We start from the raw sequence: 14,602 nt of genomic DNA, 5'->3' as shown, positions 1-14,602 counted from the left end.
TGAGTTTGGGCCCCTCTCACGTGACATGTACAGGATCTGTGGATCCTTTACCTCGGGGTCTGACAAGCGCTTCGCTCACTGAAAAAGGGATCCCTGTCGGGTTATTATTTTTTTGCGCCATTTGGCCCCATGGGACACCCTGTGACTACTATCGGGTTACATTCGAGCCCGGTCGGGCCCCGGAGTTTGCATAATTCAGATTTAAAATCAAGCTGGGACCCGACGACAAATACACGCCGTGAAAACACCGAGAGGTACCCCCTGAGGTATCCGGCAGTTCATCAGGGCAGATTTGTGGCTTCGGAGTCCGACCGGGGCTACACCTAATCCAGGCAGATTTATCGGTGGGTGGCATAACGTAGTATCAAAGCTGACAAAGGAGACAAGCTGGCCGAGGGAGTGTCAGCCGGATGGCACTCCAATGGCCTGCTATAACGTCAATATTTGGCCAGCTTTGATACTACCTTATGTCGTCCACCGGTAAATCTACCTGGAGGTTAGGTGTAGCCCCCGACGTCATTGTGACCGAGAAATAAAGGGAGAGCTACTAAAAGATCGGATGATGGTTCAAGCAAGGAGTTGAATATCTTTACACATCAAGCTAGCTTGATCATATAAGAACACGAGAGTGACCAGAAAGCAGAATTGAGAGGGCAGTCATCATTGTGAGATCTACAAAGTGCACATCATCCTACGCAAAATAACACAAGGTTCTTGCAGTTTCATGGATTTATTTTCAGTTTCCATCACAAGATATCAGCACAGACAGCTCCAGAACTTAACTTAACTCAAATCTTTATCACAAAATACTGTGGCGTAGCTAAATGGCTGTATGTGCGTTTTACATAGCATACCCATGATCTTATACATGTACTACAAAGACAAATACTAGTAGATTAACTTTGCTGTTGTTACAGAAATTAGCATATACATGTAGCTATAGTGGATGATTTAGGAGCTTATGAGCAAATAGGAGCTTGGCAGAGCTTGACTGCAGGTCACGTGATGGTCATGTGGTCACTCCGACTGCCCTGCAAAGGCAGAGACACAACAGACTTTATTACACTGATGAAATCAATGACCAAAGTTTTCACAAACGAACTTGTTACGTTTTACTTGCCATCAGCAATGCACAAAAGCTGCTATTAAAGGTCGCACAAATCAAGCCCGCCCACTGCCCACTGCCGGGTACCGCGGGTATATCTTTCGGCGTTTTCACGATTAGGTGATGGCTTCTGTTTATCGCCGGGTCCTGTGTTGGTCTCAAATGTGAATTAAGAAAACACACAGGGCCCAATTGTGCCCTAAAATGGCTCGGTATCGTAGAGTTTCCCACGGGGCCACGTCACAAAATGCATAAAAGCAACCCGTAAACTACCCGGCCGGACCCCCTTTTCAAATTGTGACCGAAGCACAAGGTAATATAGACGACATATCTAACGAATGAATGAATGAATGACTGGTTTATTTGCAACAAGTGCACATATAAATACTGTTGCAGCCTAAACGAAGCAGGGAGTTAGGGCACCTTTAAACAAAGAGATTTCCTTGATTCAAACAAATTGACCAAGAAGACATTTACAACAATTAGAGTCGATTCCAAGTCACCGTGCGGATGTTTGTTGCCATTGTTTAGAATTGATTTTAAAGATTTGTAATTATATGTCTAGGACATTTGATACTTGAGAAATATTTTTAACACTGTTTCAACTTTACAAATATTTCCCTGGTCTTGTAAAACTTTGGAAATATTCATGGTGTGGAATTGGATACTTCTAATGGTTTCTAAATAATGATAACAGCATTCTACCATTATTTACCATTGTCTACCATTTTCTACCATTTTTTGTAAATGGTTCAGTGGGCTGGGAAGATAGCAATTCACACATCCTTGCAAAGTATGGTTGGGTGCCATGAAACAATGGCCCTCCACAAAGGATCCACCAGTGCCCAGCAGTGAAATCTAAAAATATACAGATGCAACAATAGGGCTTACTTTTATGGGGGCAATAAACTAATTTTACCATTTGGCAAAGTTTACAAATACATTTTGTATTTGTAAATATTTGTAAATGTGAAATAATCACACACAGGTTTCATAATCATTCTAAATAAAGATATTCTTGTATAGTTACTTTCAAAATATTTCTAAAATATTCAAAGGAATTCAAATAAATGAGTATTTTCTCAGTCAATTTTTTGAAAAGAATCTAATTATTGTGGCTCAGATATTCTTTTATTCAAAATATTTCAGACTAATTACAAATATCACCTAAAACCCCTCATGGTGACTTGGAATGGACTCTAGTATGGGAAGTTCCTTTTGCCATTTATGGAGAAAAATTGTGCTTCTTCTCACCTCCTTCTTATCTTTCACCACTGTGGAGCTGGAGGTCCCGGAGGTCCTGCTTCATACTGACGGCGTCCAGCCTCAGCCTGGCGGCGGGCCAACAGCGCCTTCAGCTTCTGAGCCTCAACGGGAGACACGCCTCTGCGGGCTGGGAGAAAACATGATACTTCAATATACATGTAAGCAATGACTACAAATCAGTCAAATCACTGCTGTTAAAAAGCTTTCACTAGGCTCCATGTAAAGGTCGCTGGAAAAATAGTAAAATTTGCCCAAGAAGACAAATAACATGCCAGAGGAGTTAGCTGACCGAGGAGCACAGGTTATAAGGCAGAATTTGCCCCCAAAGACAGATAACCTACGAGAAGAGTAGGCTAGCCGAGAAGTACAGTTTGCATCCTTATTCTATTGTTTCTCCAGCGACCTGCGGAGACCTGTTAGAAGTTTAAAATACAAAGCAAAGCAATGAAGATGATGGCAAACTGATTCCAGAGCCTACCCAAGCCCCGATGAGCTCCTCGTCTCGTGACAGGGCCAACATGCAAATGTTACCTGAGAAATTTTGTCACAGCCACCTGCATTAGACCCTGCAGATCGAGAGGGGGGCATGGCGAAATTTCTTCTCGGACATGCAAGTTGGCCCTGGAGCCGAAGAGATGGCTTGTGTAAGCCCTGGATAGTCATACAGTCCATAATTATCCTTGGTCAAACCTCGCTCCTTCTCGACAGCTCTTCCATAAGGCCCTGGGATATTGCCATGACTGCCAGAAGTGAAGCTTTCCGCAGTCATCATCTCAGATGAGATGACCAAGGCAACAAGAAGCAACACCAGGGTCGTTTTCATCCTGCGGAACAAACAATAAAACATCGTGATCAATGTGTCTGAATTTACTCGGTAAGGTTTGTCATGCGACTTCTTCTGTTGTAGAATTTCCGGCAAAATTAAGACAAAAGGTCGATAAGGATCTACGACTGTGCATTTTTTTACGACACGACCACAGCTGTCTCCAGCCTTACGCTCTGTCTGCTAATATGAATTCTATGGAGCTATGAAGTTGCACTGAATGTGACAGAGAAATATGCATGGCACCATCCGTCGTAGGACGTCGTACAATTTTGATGTATATTGGTTTGAAGCAGGCTGTGACAGAACAAACCGCAGACAATGATCAAATTAAGCATTTTCCGTAAAAGAGAGCCAATTTTTGTACGAAATTTGCAAGACTGTCCGAAGAATTCCCCCAGTTTGTGATCGTGCGACGAACGTGTTCGGGCTTTCACGAAAATAGCTTAAGTAAAACGAAGGGAGACGTGGTTATAACTGAACACAAACCTGTTGAAAAGTTGTGGCGTACGTACGTGCCAGAATTCTCCTGTAGAATGACTACCTTAAAAATGTTGATGTTCCGGTTTTGTTAGTCCGTGACGCACAACATGTCCTGTACAGGGTTCTCTGGGGCCCTCAGCGTCTGACAAATGCCCCACCCCTTAGTCAGATGCTGATAGAAGAATGAATGTTGAATCCAGCAGGGACTTATTAATGTCTTTAAACATCCTTGGTATTGTCTATTTCCCCACACAAAATCACGTAAGCGATCAGAAAAAAAGAATTGAGAATTCAGTCATCAGAGAAGGACACGGATCTAACGTTACATATAATACACAATGTACATGATCCAACACAAAAGAAAACAAGCTTATTGCAGTTTCAATGTTTTATTTTCAGCTTCCATGACAAGATACAAACACTATTTCCTGCATTTTGAGGTGCAAATTTTGCTTGTAGACTAAGCTGTTCAATGGCATCTGTTTTGGTGAAAAAGAACACATGGGTTTCAGCTTTTTTTATATCTTTACATATCAATTTTTGTCTGTCCCAGCTCCCAGGGGACGGAATGGGGAAAACTTTTTTCAGTCCCCAGCTGCAAAATTCCTTCAAAGGACTGAAGGACAGGTGCTGGCTACAACCCTGGGACAGACTGACACTGAACTTGTCCATGATGTCCGTCATCAGAAGGTGGTCAGTGCCTTTTCTCTGGCGGTGAGTTCCACTGCTGTGATGCCTTCCCCGACCTTGTTCCTGTGCCAGAACACAAACTTTTCTCGCTTTTTCTTTTCCGTTTTGGCGACTGCTGGCTCTGTGTACTCCAGCTCCTGTTGAAAGAACACAAATAATATCAGTGTTACTACTTCACATGTCTTCCAAAGCATCAAATAGGTTAACTTAAACTTGTCGGATCATAGCAAATCTATCATGTAGCCAGGCAGTGTGGACTTATCATATAAGCTTCCTTTTCTACTGGGAACATCGCATCACAAGCATGGGATAATAAAGAATGTCATGTATTAATGATCTGACAATAATACACAGTCATACCAAAGACTTTAAAAATGGTACATGCTGCTTTCTCTGCTTAGCACTCAGCACAAATGAGGAAGAGTATGGACGTTAAACACACATCACTACCAGCGGACCAGCCCCCTGCTGTAGTGGCTTGCACATGTGTGGCTCAAGGGCTACAGAAATGGAGATGGGCGCCACCCCTACGCATCTGTTACTGATGTACGGGCAACTTTAACTTTAATAATACACACTGAATAGGAATGATGGTATTTTTGTGTCAGTGTAAGTTTGAATTATCTATATGAAAATAACCCAGATGACCGAACCCAAGGTGCTGAACGTCACAATACCTAGCCAGTCAGTTACAACCAACTCATAAACAACCTAATTCTCTTTGCTCACTCAGTAGTCTACATGTATTTGGCGATTATAGGTCACTGGCCAGCTGTTATGTCACGTAAACACCTTGGGGGGGGGGGGGCATTAACCTTTAACTAACACCATGACACCCCCCTCAAAATCAAACAAAATTACAAGGCAATCAGAGATGGCAGACTTCACCCCCTTACATACCCATTACACTTTGCAACCTATCCCATTGACAATAAAAGCAACGACTGTATTGTAGACTGTGCATATTGCAAATTACAAAATCGCGCACAGACATACATCAACTGCAAAACACAGTGAGTGTTATCTGCTTCAAATCTCCAATCCAGTCTGTTATGGGTAAAAAAAATCAGTCCAACCTTTTCTATAAGCTGACTACAATGTTCATGAAGAAAAGGCTGGACCAGTTTTTCCACCCCAACCAGAATTTTCTGCCATCCCACTGGACCATTATTTCCACAAACCCCAAATCTGAACAAGCTCTGCATTACCTCTTCGACTTGTTCCTCCTTGGACATTCCTACCAACATGACAACCCACAGGAGCAGAGTACAGCTGACCAGCACAACCAGTGGGATCCCCATGTAGTCATGGTACAGCGCTGTTTCCTTTATTATGGGTACAGCTTGCAGGTAGCACACACAGAGAGTGGCAAGTGCCTGTAGGAGTGAAAATCAAACAGTAAACAACTTAAATTCTGGAAAGCATTCTGAAAACTTCTTGGGAAGACAATAAATCATTATCTGATATTAATGTTGATACGCCATGATAATATCAAGTACAAAAAGGAAACATCTTTTATTCCAATATAATAATTTCCACATTTTTTTGCCCAAATTCTGTCAGTGGTTCTCAGAATGAATTATGACATTCCCAGAATTCTGCATTGACTAAATTAGTCCATCTAAAAAAACAACAAAAGGTTTACAAATTCAAACTGTCAATCTGGATTTATAGTGTTACCTGTTACTATGACATACTTTACACTAGAATCTTTTAGGTTTATCATGCAAATTTGGCATAAAATATTAATGTAGAATGACTAGTTAATCAGACGACAGTTTTTGAGAACTCAACTGTCTAAGCCAAATCTCAGCACACAAAAATTTTCAAAATGAAATCAGTTTCCATGCTAGCCTTATACTTTTTATAGACCCATGCTTAGTGGTGCGTACCTAAAGCCCGGACTTGGAATTGGACCTAAAAATGTTTAGGTCCAAGTCCAAAAAAAAAACTAAATGTCCGGAGCCAAGTCTGGACTTGCAATAAGCAATCTTTCACCTTTTTTTGTTCTAAACCATTTAAAAACTTCCATAGACAGTGAAATTTGCACTGGAAAAGGACAAAAAACTTTTCGTGTTTACACTGGCTGTATATAATTTGCATCTATTTTTCACATTGCACTTCAATTCATGCTAACGACTGCAATTCTATATGCACCATGCCCCCTTCCTCTCCAAAGAAAAATTCTAGTGCACATAATATGCGATGATGGGTTCAGGTCCAGACTTAAAGTCCGGACCTGAACCTGAACTGCTGGACTTGAATCCGGACCTGAACCTGAATATGAGTATAGGTACGCACCACTACCCATGCTTAGACAATCACTGCTGACGAGTGTGTACTTACCTCAAATATGTTATGCATGTCCAGTGGTAAAACCTTCCCACAAACTCTCCACTTGGCTGGCCTGTAACACAATGATGTCTTATTTATAAAAACTTACAGAAACTCTCCAAAAAAAAACTTCATTCCTTACAGAAACATTTAAGACAACAACAGAGAATTAGTATGTCCATGGAACAAAGTTCAAAGTTAAAAAAAGTTAAAGTTTGCCCATGCATCTACAGACGCGTAGGGTGGCGCCCATCTCCACTTCGAAGCCCTTGGGCCACACATGTGCAAGCCACTACAGCAGGGGGCTGGTCCGCTGGTAGTGATGTGTGTTTAACTTCCATAATCTTCCTCATTAGTGCTGAGTGCTAAGCAGAGAAAGCAGCATGTACCATTTTTAAAGTCTTTGGTATGACTCGCCAGGGGATCGAACTCACGACCTACCAAATGCAAGGCGAACACTCTACCCACTCGGCCATTGCACCGGTTATGGAACAGTACCAATAAGTAAATGTTGCATTGTCTCACCTGTAAGGTCTCCCCAACACCACTACAAACAGGTACACTCCACTGATGGTCAGGTTCACACCAGACTGGGCGAGAGGGCTGAGAAAAAAATTTACACTAACATGATTTTATCAGGATTCATGGTGCTATTTCATAATTGGATCTAAACATTTCCCAAATATTTGAAACCTCGAAAATGTCAGTCAGTTATTAAACTGACCCTCCATGACTGACATTCTTCTAGATTTTCTTCAACCATCTCAGCAAACCCATGGCCTTGCTACTCCCCTGGCATGACAAGACCCGACCTTAATCTTTTCTGTTCAGATTTTGTTCCTTTTTTTTTAAACACTTTATTACCGTTTTTCTGTGTATCATTTTGCAAATAGCCTTCTGACATGCACTAGTGTGTAGGATGGTATCTAGTCTTTCCATAATATCATAGAGTTTCAATAGAATAGCCATTAAACCTTTCTTTCTCTCTTTATTGACAATGACACAACTCATTACACGGGTCTGCCTAGGCACCTGATTCAGATGTGACAAGAATGAATGTCCTACAGTGCAGTCCTTACTGGAGTGGGTACAGAATGAATGTCCTACAGTGCAGTCCTTACTGGAGTGGGTACAGAATGAATGTCCTACAGTGTAGTCCTTACTGGAGTGGGTACAGAATGAATGTCCTACAGTGCAGTCCTTACTGGAGTGGGTACAGAATGAATGTCCTACAGTGTAGTCCTTACTGGAGTGGGTACAGAATGAATGTCCTACAGTGTAGTCCTTACTGGAGTGGGTACAGAATGAGTGTCCTACAGTGTAGTCCTTACTGGAGTGGGTACAGAATGAATGTCCTACAGTGTAGTCCTTACTGGAGTGGGTACAGAATGAATGTCCTACAGTGTAGTCCTTACTGGAGTGGGTACAGAATGAATGTCCTACAGTGCAGTCCTTACTGGAGTGGATACAGAATGAATGTCCTACAGTGTAGTCCTTACTGGAGTGGGTACAAAATGAATGTCCTACAGTGTAGTCCTTACTGGAGTGGATACAGAATGAATGTCCTACAGTGTAGTCCTTACTGGAGTGGGTACAGAATGAATGTCCTACAGTGCAGTCCTTACTGGAGTGGGTACAGAATGAATGTCCTACAGTGCAGTCCTTACTGGAGTGGGTACAGAATGAATGTCCTACAGTGCAGTCCTTACTGGAGTGGGTACAGAATGAATGTCCTACAGTGTAGTCCTTACTGGAGTGGGTACAGAATGAATGTCCTACAGTGTAGTCCTTACTGGAGTGGGTACAGAATGAATGTCCTACAGTGTAGTCCTTACTGGAGTGGGTACAGAATGAATGTCCTACAGTGTAGTCCTTACTGGAGTGGGTACAGAATGAATGTCCTACAGTGTAGTCCTTACTGGAGTGGATACAGAATGAATGTCCTACAGTGTAGTCCTTATACTGGAGTGGATACAGAATGAATGTCCTACAGTGTAGTCCTTACTGGAGTGGGTACAGAATGAATGTCCTACAGTGTAGTCCTTACTGGAGTGGGTACAAGAATGAATGTCCTACAGTGTAGTCCTTACTGGAGTGGGTACAGGTCCGTCAGTAGGATGCTCAGGACCCTCCTCATCATCATCACTGGCTCCAGGATACAGAACCGCCGGCGATAGGACTCGTACATCCACCTGAAGGAGAAGAACTTTAACTTTCAACTCTAAGAATGGAACAGTACTCATGGTAAGGCATGTTGTCCTTCATGAGGCAATTTAGCAACTTTTCCATGCAAATGGCTACAACATGTACTACACAGACTTTGAGTCATATGTCAAACTTCAAGGTTTACAATTCTGCTGCTTATATCAGCATTACACTGTGTACAACATTCAGCCAAATCTGTAAACCTCGAGAAAGAGATTTACTGAAGTAGCCAGTGAGAATGTACCGTTACAGGATCCATGTCTGACCTGCAAGATCAGCTGATAAAGTTGTGCAGTGATAAAGAGAACATCAGTCATTATTTGACAACAATTCTCTTTAGAGCTCGAGACCCAGGTAAGCTTGAGGAAACCACTTGTAACGTTAGTTCACCTTTTTCCGTTGGGTAACCTAGATTCGTTGTTTTAAAAAAGCAAGGTATTCAGAAATTTCAGGTCAACAACGTAGGTTTCAAATGTCAACATTTTCAAGATATTGCAATGTGAAACTACCTTCCCTCTACATAATGATCCCCAAATACCCTATTTTTATGTACAACGGATATAGGTTACCCTATGGATAAAGGTGAACTAACGTTACATGCAGATGATGAAAAATGAATTGGCTGTCCTACCCTTGTGTTACTAGGTTTTGCTTCAGTAAGTTGAACTTCCTGAGACGGAGAATCCAGAAGAGGAGACCTAACGGCAGCAGTATCACCACCAGTAACAGGTACAGCAGGGACAAAGTCTGGATAATCTGTAACAAACAAAGTAACGTAGCATTGAGGAGTAAATAAAGACTAATCAACATATTCTTTCTGGAAAGTGATAAATAAATGAAAATACCGGTATAATCTCTCTGAAGATTATTCAACAGATTTATATCAGGAATTATCTTTTAAATTTTAATTTTTTAGAGTTTAATTATTAGAGTGACTTTTTTTAGTGATATGTCAGAATAACAATATTGTGCTGTCAGCATTTAGTAACTTTGTGGTACTGAAGCACCAGCTAGCAATCCATGATGGTACTGCAGCTTTGGACTCATAAATGAGAAAGAAGCTGTCAGCATTTCAAGATCACAAATCTGTAAATTACCCAATATGTATAATAGGACCACAACAACAGATATCTTGACATTTAGAATACTAGTAAGGTTTCACAAAGTAAATAAGATTTGCAGACCTGGAAAGGCATCTCAGAACAGGTGTATTGTTGGTCATACAGGAAGACATTGTCAGTATGGTCCAATACAACATCCTAGGGGTGAACAGAAAAACAATTTTGAGATACTCAGGGTTCAAGAGAAAATGCTTATGATTCTATATATACCTGGGCCACAATAACATTCAATAGGCGTGTTCTGGACAGGTATATATTTTACAGTATTCTATTGGGTTTCCTACATTTTGTACTTGTATTCCAAAGGTTTCCATCAAATGACTTGAATGCACTATGTGTGCGCTGTTGAACATTTAAATAGTAGTGCATTCACCTAGTTTGTATGATTGTTCAAGAATACCAAATATTTCGAATTGTGGAGGACTAGATTGCAATGAAACGTGTTTTTTTCTGGTGTGGGTGACATAAAAAGAATGGTGTATTCTGCATCTCCCTCAGTCCCGCTGATTTGATCGCCCTCCAGCCGTCTAGGTATATTAGATTTTTGCATATCTTGTTGAACATTATAGAGAATTCTAAGGTACTGACTGTAGACAGGGTGTTCTGGCAGGCGAACGCTCGGATGACCATGGTCGCTGCAGGACAGAACATCAGAACGAACGCTGTCATGGTACAGCGCCGGACCTGGCCCTGACGACACCAGCGCAGCTTTCTCTCTTCTTCATTCCGTGCTCGACCAATCTTTCCCCTCTGAAAATGATTACAAAAATATGGTGATACATGTTTAAGATTGAGTAAGAATTAACAAATTTAGAATTACTAGACATGAATAAGAATCTTTTGCAAGATTCAAAGAAAGACAGATGGGAAAAATTGCAGCTAAGGTATGAGAGAGACCTGGGTGCCAGACAGGATCGGGTAGCTAGTAAGTTTTGTTCAGGGACGCAAGGCAGTCAGCCCGTTGATTAGCGCTGCAGGGAGCTTAAGCCCAAAAGAGTTATCGCTACCCTTTTTTTGGAAAAGGGCAGATGGACCTCCTCGGGTTTAAACTCCCCGGAGCACTAATAGGAGATCGGCGGGCTGACTGTCTTGGGCCACCAAATTAACCGTCCTAGCTGTCTGGCACCCAGGGTAGTAGGAGAGGAAAGAAGGGAAAAATTATAGACAGAAGTGGTTTATCTACCATCAACTTGTCCAAGATGTGAGCCAAGAAAACCACCAGGAGGACCGGCACCACAGCTGTTGTCCAGTGGAGGTAGAACGGCCTTATGGGTAACTCAAAGAAGCACTCTGAGTCAAAGTTGTAAAATAAACAAGAGAAGAAGACATTTCTGTAGAAAATTCATTGACTGAAAGAAGTTAAGCGCAATGGAAGAAGCAAAGTGCACTACAACATTGCCACTTGATATTTTTTTTTATTTTGCAACACAATAAGGGAATTTCCATCCACTATCCTAAGACTCTGTATGAATTTCATTTTTGGACTATATTTGTACTATTGCACTCTTACAAATCTTATTGACTTGCAATTGAAGCATGTACAAAAGTTCATCATCATCATCATCATCATCATCGCGGGCTGCTTGCCCGGACCAAGTCCACCCTCTCCTTCCAGACATCTCTGTCCCCCATAACATTCCAAGTCCATGACCCGCAACCCCACATCACAAGCAAGCCGGTCTATGTAGGTTAGTCAAATTTTTTAAAACCAACACTAGAATGAATTTTACAAAGTTATGCCCTACATTGTATTTCATACTGTCATCTACCAACACATATGAAGTTCTATGCGATCAGGGCTCGAAATACCACCTGCATATGCAGGTTAGTGCAGGTAAAATTGGAGCTGTGCAGGTATTTCTGGTGTCTACCTGCACCTAACCTCCACTGGTCCATCTACTGGATTTTATACAAAAATTTTCTTTGATTTAGACATATAGGGATTGTTATTAGCTCCATTGACTGTTATCACCTATTAAGTATAAAAGAAAAAAATAGCAATGGTTCCGAAACAATTTTAGAGTGGTGCAGGTAAAATTTGTCTGGTGTAGGTAATTTTCAATGTTACCTGCACCAGTGCAGGTATGCAGAAAAAAGTATTTCTAGCCCTGACTATATGTACAGACTCTGTACTTGTTACTATGTTAGTCACCTGGGACGAAAGTGTGGGAGTTGAAGTCCACACTTGGGAGAAAGACGAGTGATTGGACAATCAGGCTCGGCCAATCAGAACGGATCTTGAGAGACAGCAGCAGGAACTGGAGGAAATTCCCCAGCTGTTTCACCTGCAGACCAAACAGGTGTAGAAAAATACAGAATATCAACAAGAATTACTGGAAATCAAAAAGACTGAAAATAGACTGATCACATGGCCCTGTCAGCTCTATTAGTAAAATGTAGGTATACAGAAAAAAACATAAAATTGCAAATATTTGATGCACATGCGGCCACTCTCTCATTGGTTGAACCACTAATTGCCATGCTATCATTGGTTAAACTGCAAAATGTGATGGACTGTCAGGAATCGTGGGTACCATCCGGAAAGCAGTTCGCTCCGGCGTTCATTATATACTATATACAGTCGCTTCTAGCTCTGACATTCATTATACACTATTACAGTCACTTCTCTGTGTTTCCGTCTGGGAACGCGGACCATCTTAACGTCTGGAATCGTCCAAATTTTGGACGCAAGCGCTGATTGGTCCCTACATATGAGCGAATCATGGAATGGATTCAAGCTCTCTTTCGAACCAGCGTTCCAACACCGGACAAACCCTCCGTCCGCTTGTGGGAGGGCCTGTTGTCATAGAACGAGTGCTCTAGAACCCATTCCTTGATTCGCTCATTAACTGACGTTAGCACCAAACGGTTTGAATGCGCACGTCTCCAGACGGATAGCAGAAGCGAACATAGGAGCTAACTACTATCCGGATGGTACCTAGGCTACTAAAATAGTGCATTAGATATCAATATTATACAGACTGCCTTATTCAGAATATTTCCACTTTTAACAATGTGATATTGCTTAGGTTGCCTTTAACATTTGAAAACCAAACATAGTCTGGATTATAGAAAATGGTACTTGGCTTAAATACAACAAAAAGGCTTCAATAATGGCAGATAAAAAGAAACAATATTAGACTCTCGACCATCCAATGAATGTAAACTTGTTATGTTTGTAGGATAAATGAGATAACGGTGTCTGAAAGTTGATTGATACAATTTTCAACTTTACAGCTTGTAGCCATGCTCCACTTCATGTTATTTCTAGAAATAGTGAAACACTTGAGGACAAAACGTAACGCTTAAGCACATTTTTGCCGGTGCGTAGCTATGAGACGGGAGAAGCGGTTGTATGGATGCATGGATGGATGGATGGATGCATGGATCGGTCACTTTAACCAAATAGCCCTTCTATACGTGCTATTGCGTAATCGAGCCAGCGTGGCTCAGCGGTCTACAGCACGGTACCTATCTTCCGTAGATCGTAGGTTCGAACCCCACTTGCTAAATTTTTTTTTCTTTGTTAGACAAATCTCATGTAGTGTTTTTTTAATAGAAGAAAGACCAATTCAGTAATTCGATGTTTAAAAACTCTTTTTTGTGTGATTTTGTTTAACATCCAGGCTTTTTCCAAAATACGCACCAGCCAGCTTTTTTCAGAAGCTTTCTTGTTTGTATTTCTCGCACAGAACATTGAATCAACATGGCCTTACATATGAATGGTCAAGTTTGTTGTCCAGTTTAATAGAATCTGCCACTGTAGCACTAACCACTTATTTTCTAAACTAACGGTAGTCGGTGAATGAACAATTCACATTTCCCACCTTTGTTGCTAAGGAGACAGTAAATCCGTGGATGACGGTTGCCATGACTACAGTAAGAAGGACTCCGCCCAGGAAGACTGCTCCCCATGGTGCAACAGGGCATGGTACACACACGCTGCCCAGTCGGTAGTGTCCTGAGAAGGCAGGGGAAGGTTGGGTAAAGGGGTGAAGTCTGCCACATTCCACTGATCTTCAAACTCAAGATCTAAAGTATTAAGTGTCATAGTCACAAGAATAAACAAAATGGAATTTTCACAGAACACAGTAAAAACTGTCGAAGAAGACCACAAAAAAGACTGATAAAATCTGCTCTTTGTGGACAGGTGGTTATTTAGAATGATCTTTAATGCTTATGTCAATGGGAAAAATAAATCCCCCCCAAATGCAGGAATGTAAATTGAAAATATGAAATGCAAATATTTGACGGACATGCAGCTACTCTCTCATTGGTCAACCCACTTATTGCCCTGCTCTCATTGGTTGTGGCGTTGGCATGGCATAACTGGTAGAGCGTTCGGCTCGGAATCGAAAGGTTCCGAGTTCGATTCCCACCTTGCCCCGACGTTGTGCCCTTGGGAGAGGCACTTAACACGACTTTCCCTTACGGTGGAGTGACGCCCACCGAGCCTCTTTGGCTAATCTGTCTAACTGTGTGCCAAAAACACACTACAGATTTGGTGCGTCGATGTGCCAACATCTGCACATTGACTCCCACCAAGAACCGTTAAATTTTTTTTTTCTCAGTGGT

At 41.6% G+C, this 14,602-nt stretch overlaps 1 protein-coding gene and 1 long non-coding RNA gene across 3 annotated transcripts; both read right to left on the bottom strand.

Moving 5' to 3' along the window:
* Positions 1–560: 560 nt before the first annotated feature.
* On the bottom strand, positions 561–3,842 carry LOC118409048. Its single transcript, XR_004830398.1, has 4 exons — positions 3,684–3,842; positions 3,062–3,195; positions 2,360–2,498; positions 561–1,031 (listed from the first exon to the last, which is right to left on the bottom strand). It is a non-coding gene; the product is annotated as an uncharacterized LOC118409048 (long non-coding RNA).
* Positions 3,843–4,202: 360 nt separating this feature from the next.
* On the bottom strand, positions 4,203–13,988 carry LOC118409047 (the record flags this gene model as incomplete). Of its 2 annotated transcripts, XM_035809916.1 has the most annotated exon segments (11): positions 4,205–4,504; positions 5,576–5,743; positions 6,714–6,774; positions 7,227–7,304; positions 8,792–8,893; positions 9,538–9,662; positions 10,091–10,165; positions 10,616–10,777; positions 11,211–11,317; positions 12,180–12,312; positions 13,855–13,988. In XM_035809916.1, coding segments are annotated over 11 exon segments (1,289 nt in total), but the record flags the coding sequence as incomplete, so codon positions are not given.
* Between the last annotated feature and the right edge of the window lie 614 nt (positions 13,989–14,602).

Source organism: Branchiostoma floridae, unplaced genomic scaffold, assembly GCF_000003815.2.
Source record: "Branchiostoma floridae strain S238N-H82 unplaced genomic scaffold, Bfl_VNyyK Sc7u5tJ_873, whole genome shotgun sequence".
NCBI lineage: Eukaryota > Metazoa > Chordata > Leptocardii > Amphioxiformes > Branchiostomatidae > Branchiostoma > Branchiostoma floridae.
The sequence above is the reverse complement of the archived record's forward strand: the minus strand, read 5'-3'. Positions and strand labels throughout refer to the sequence as shown.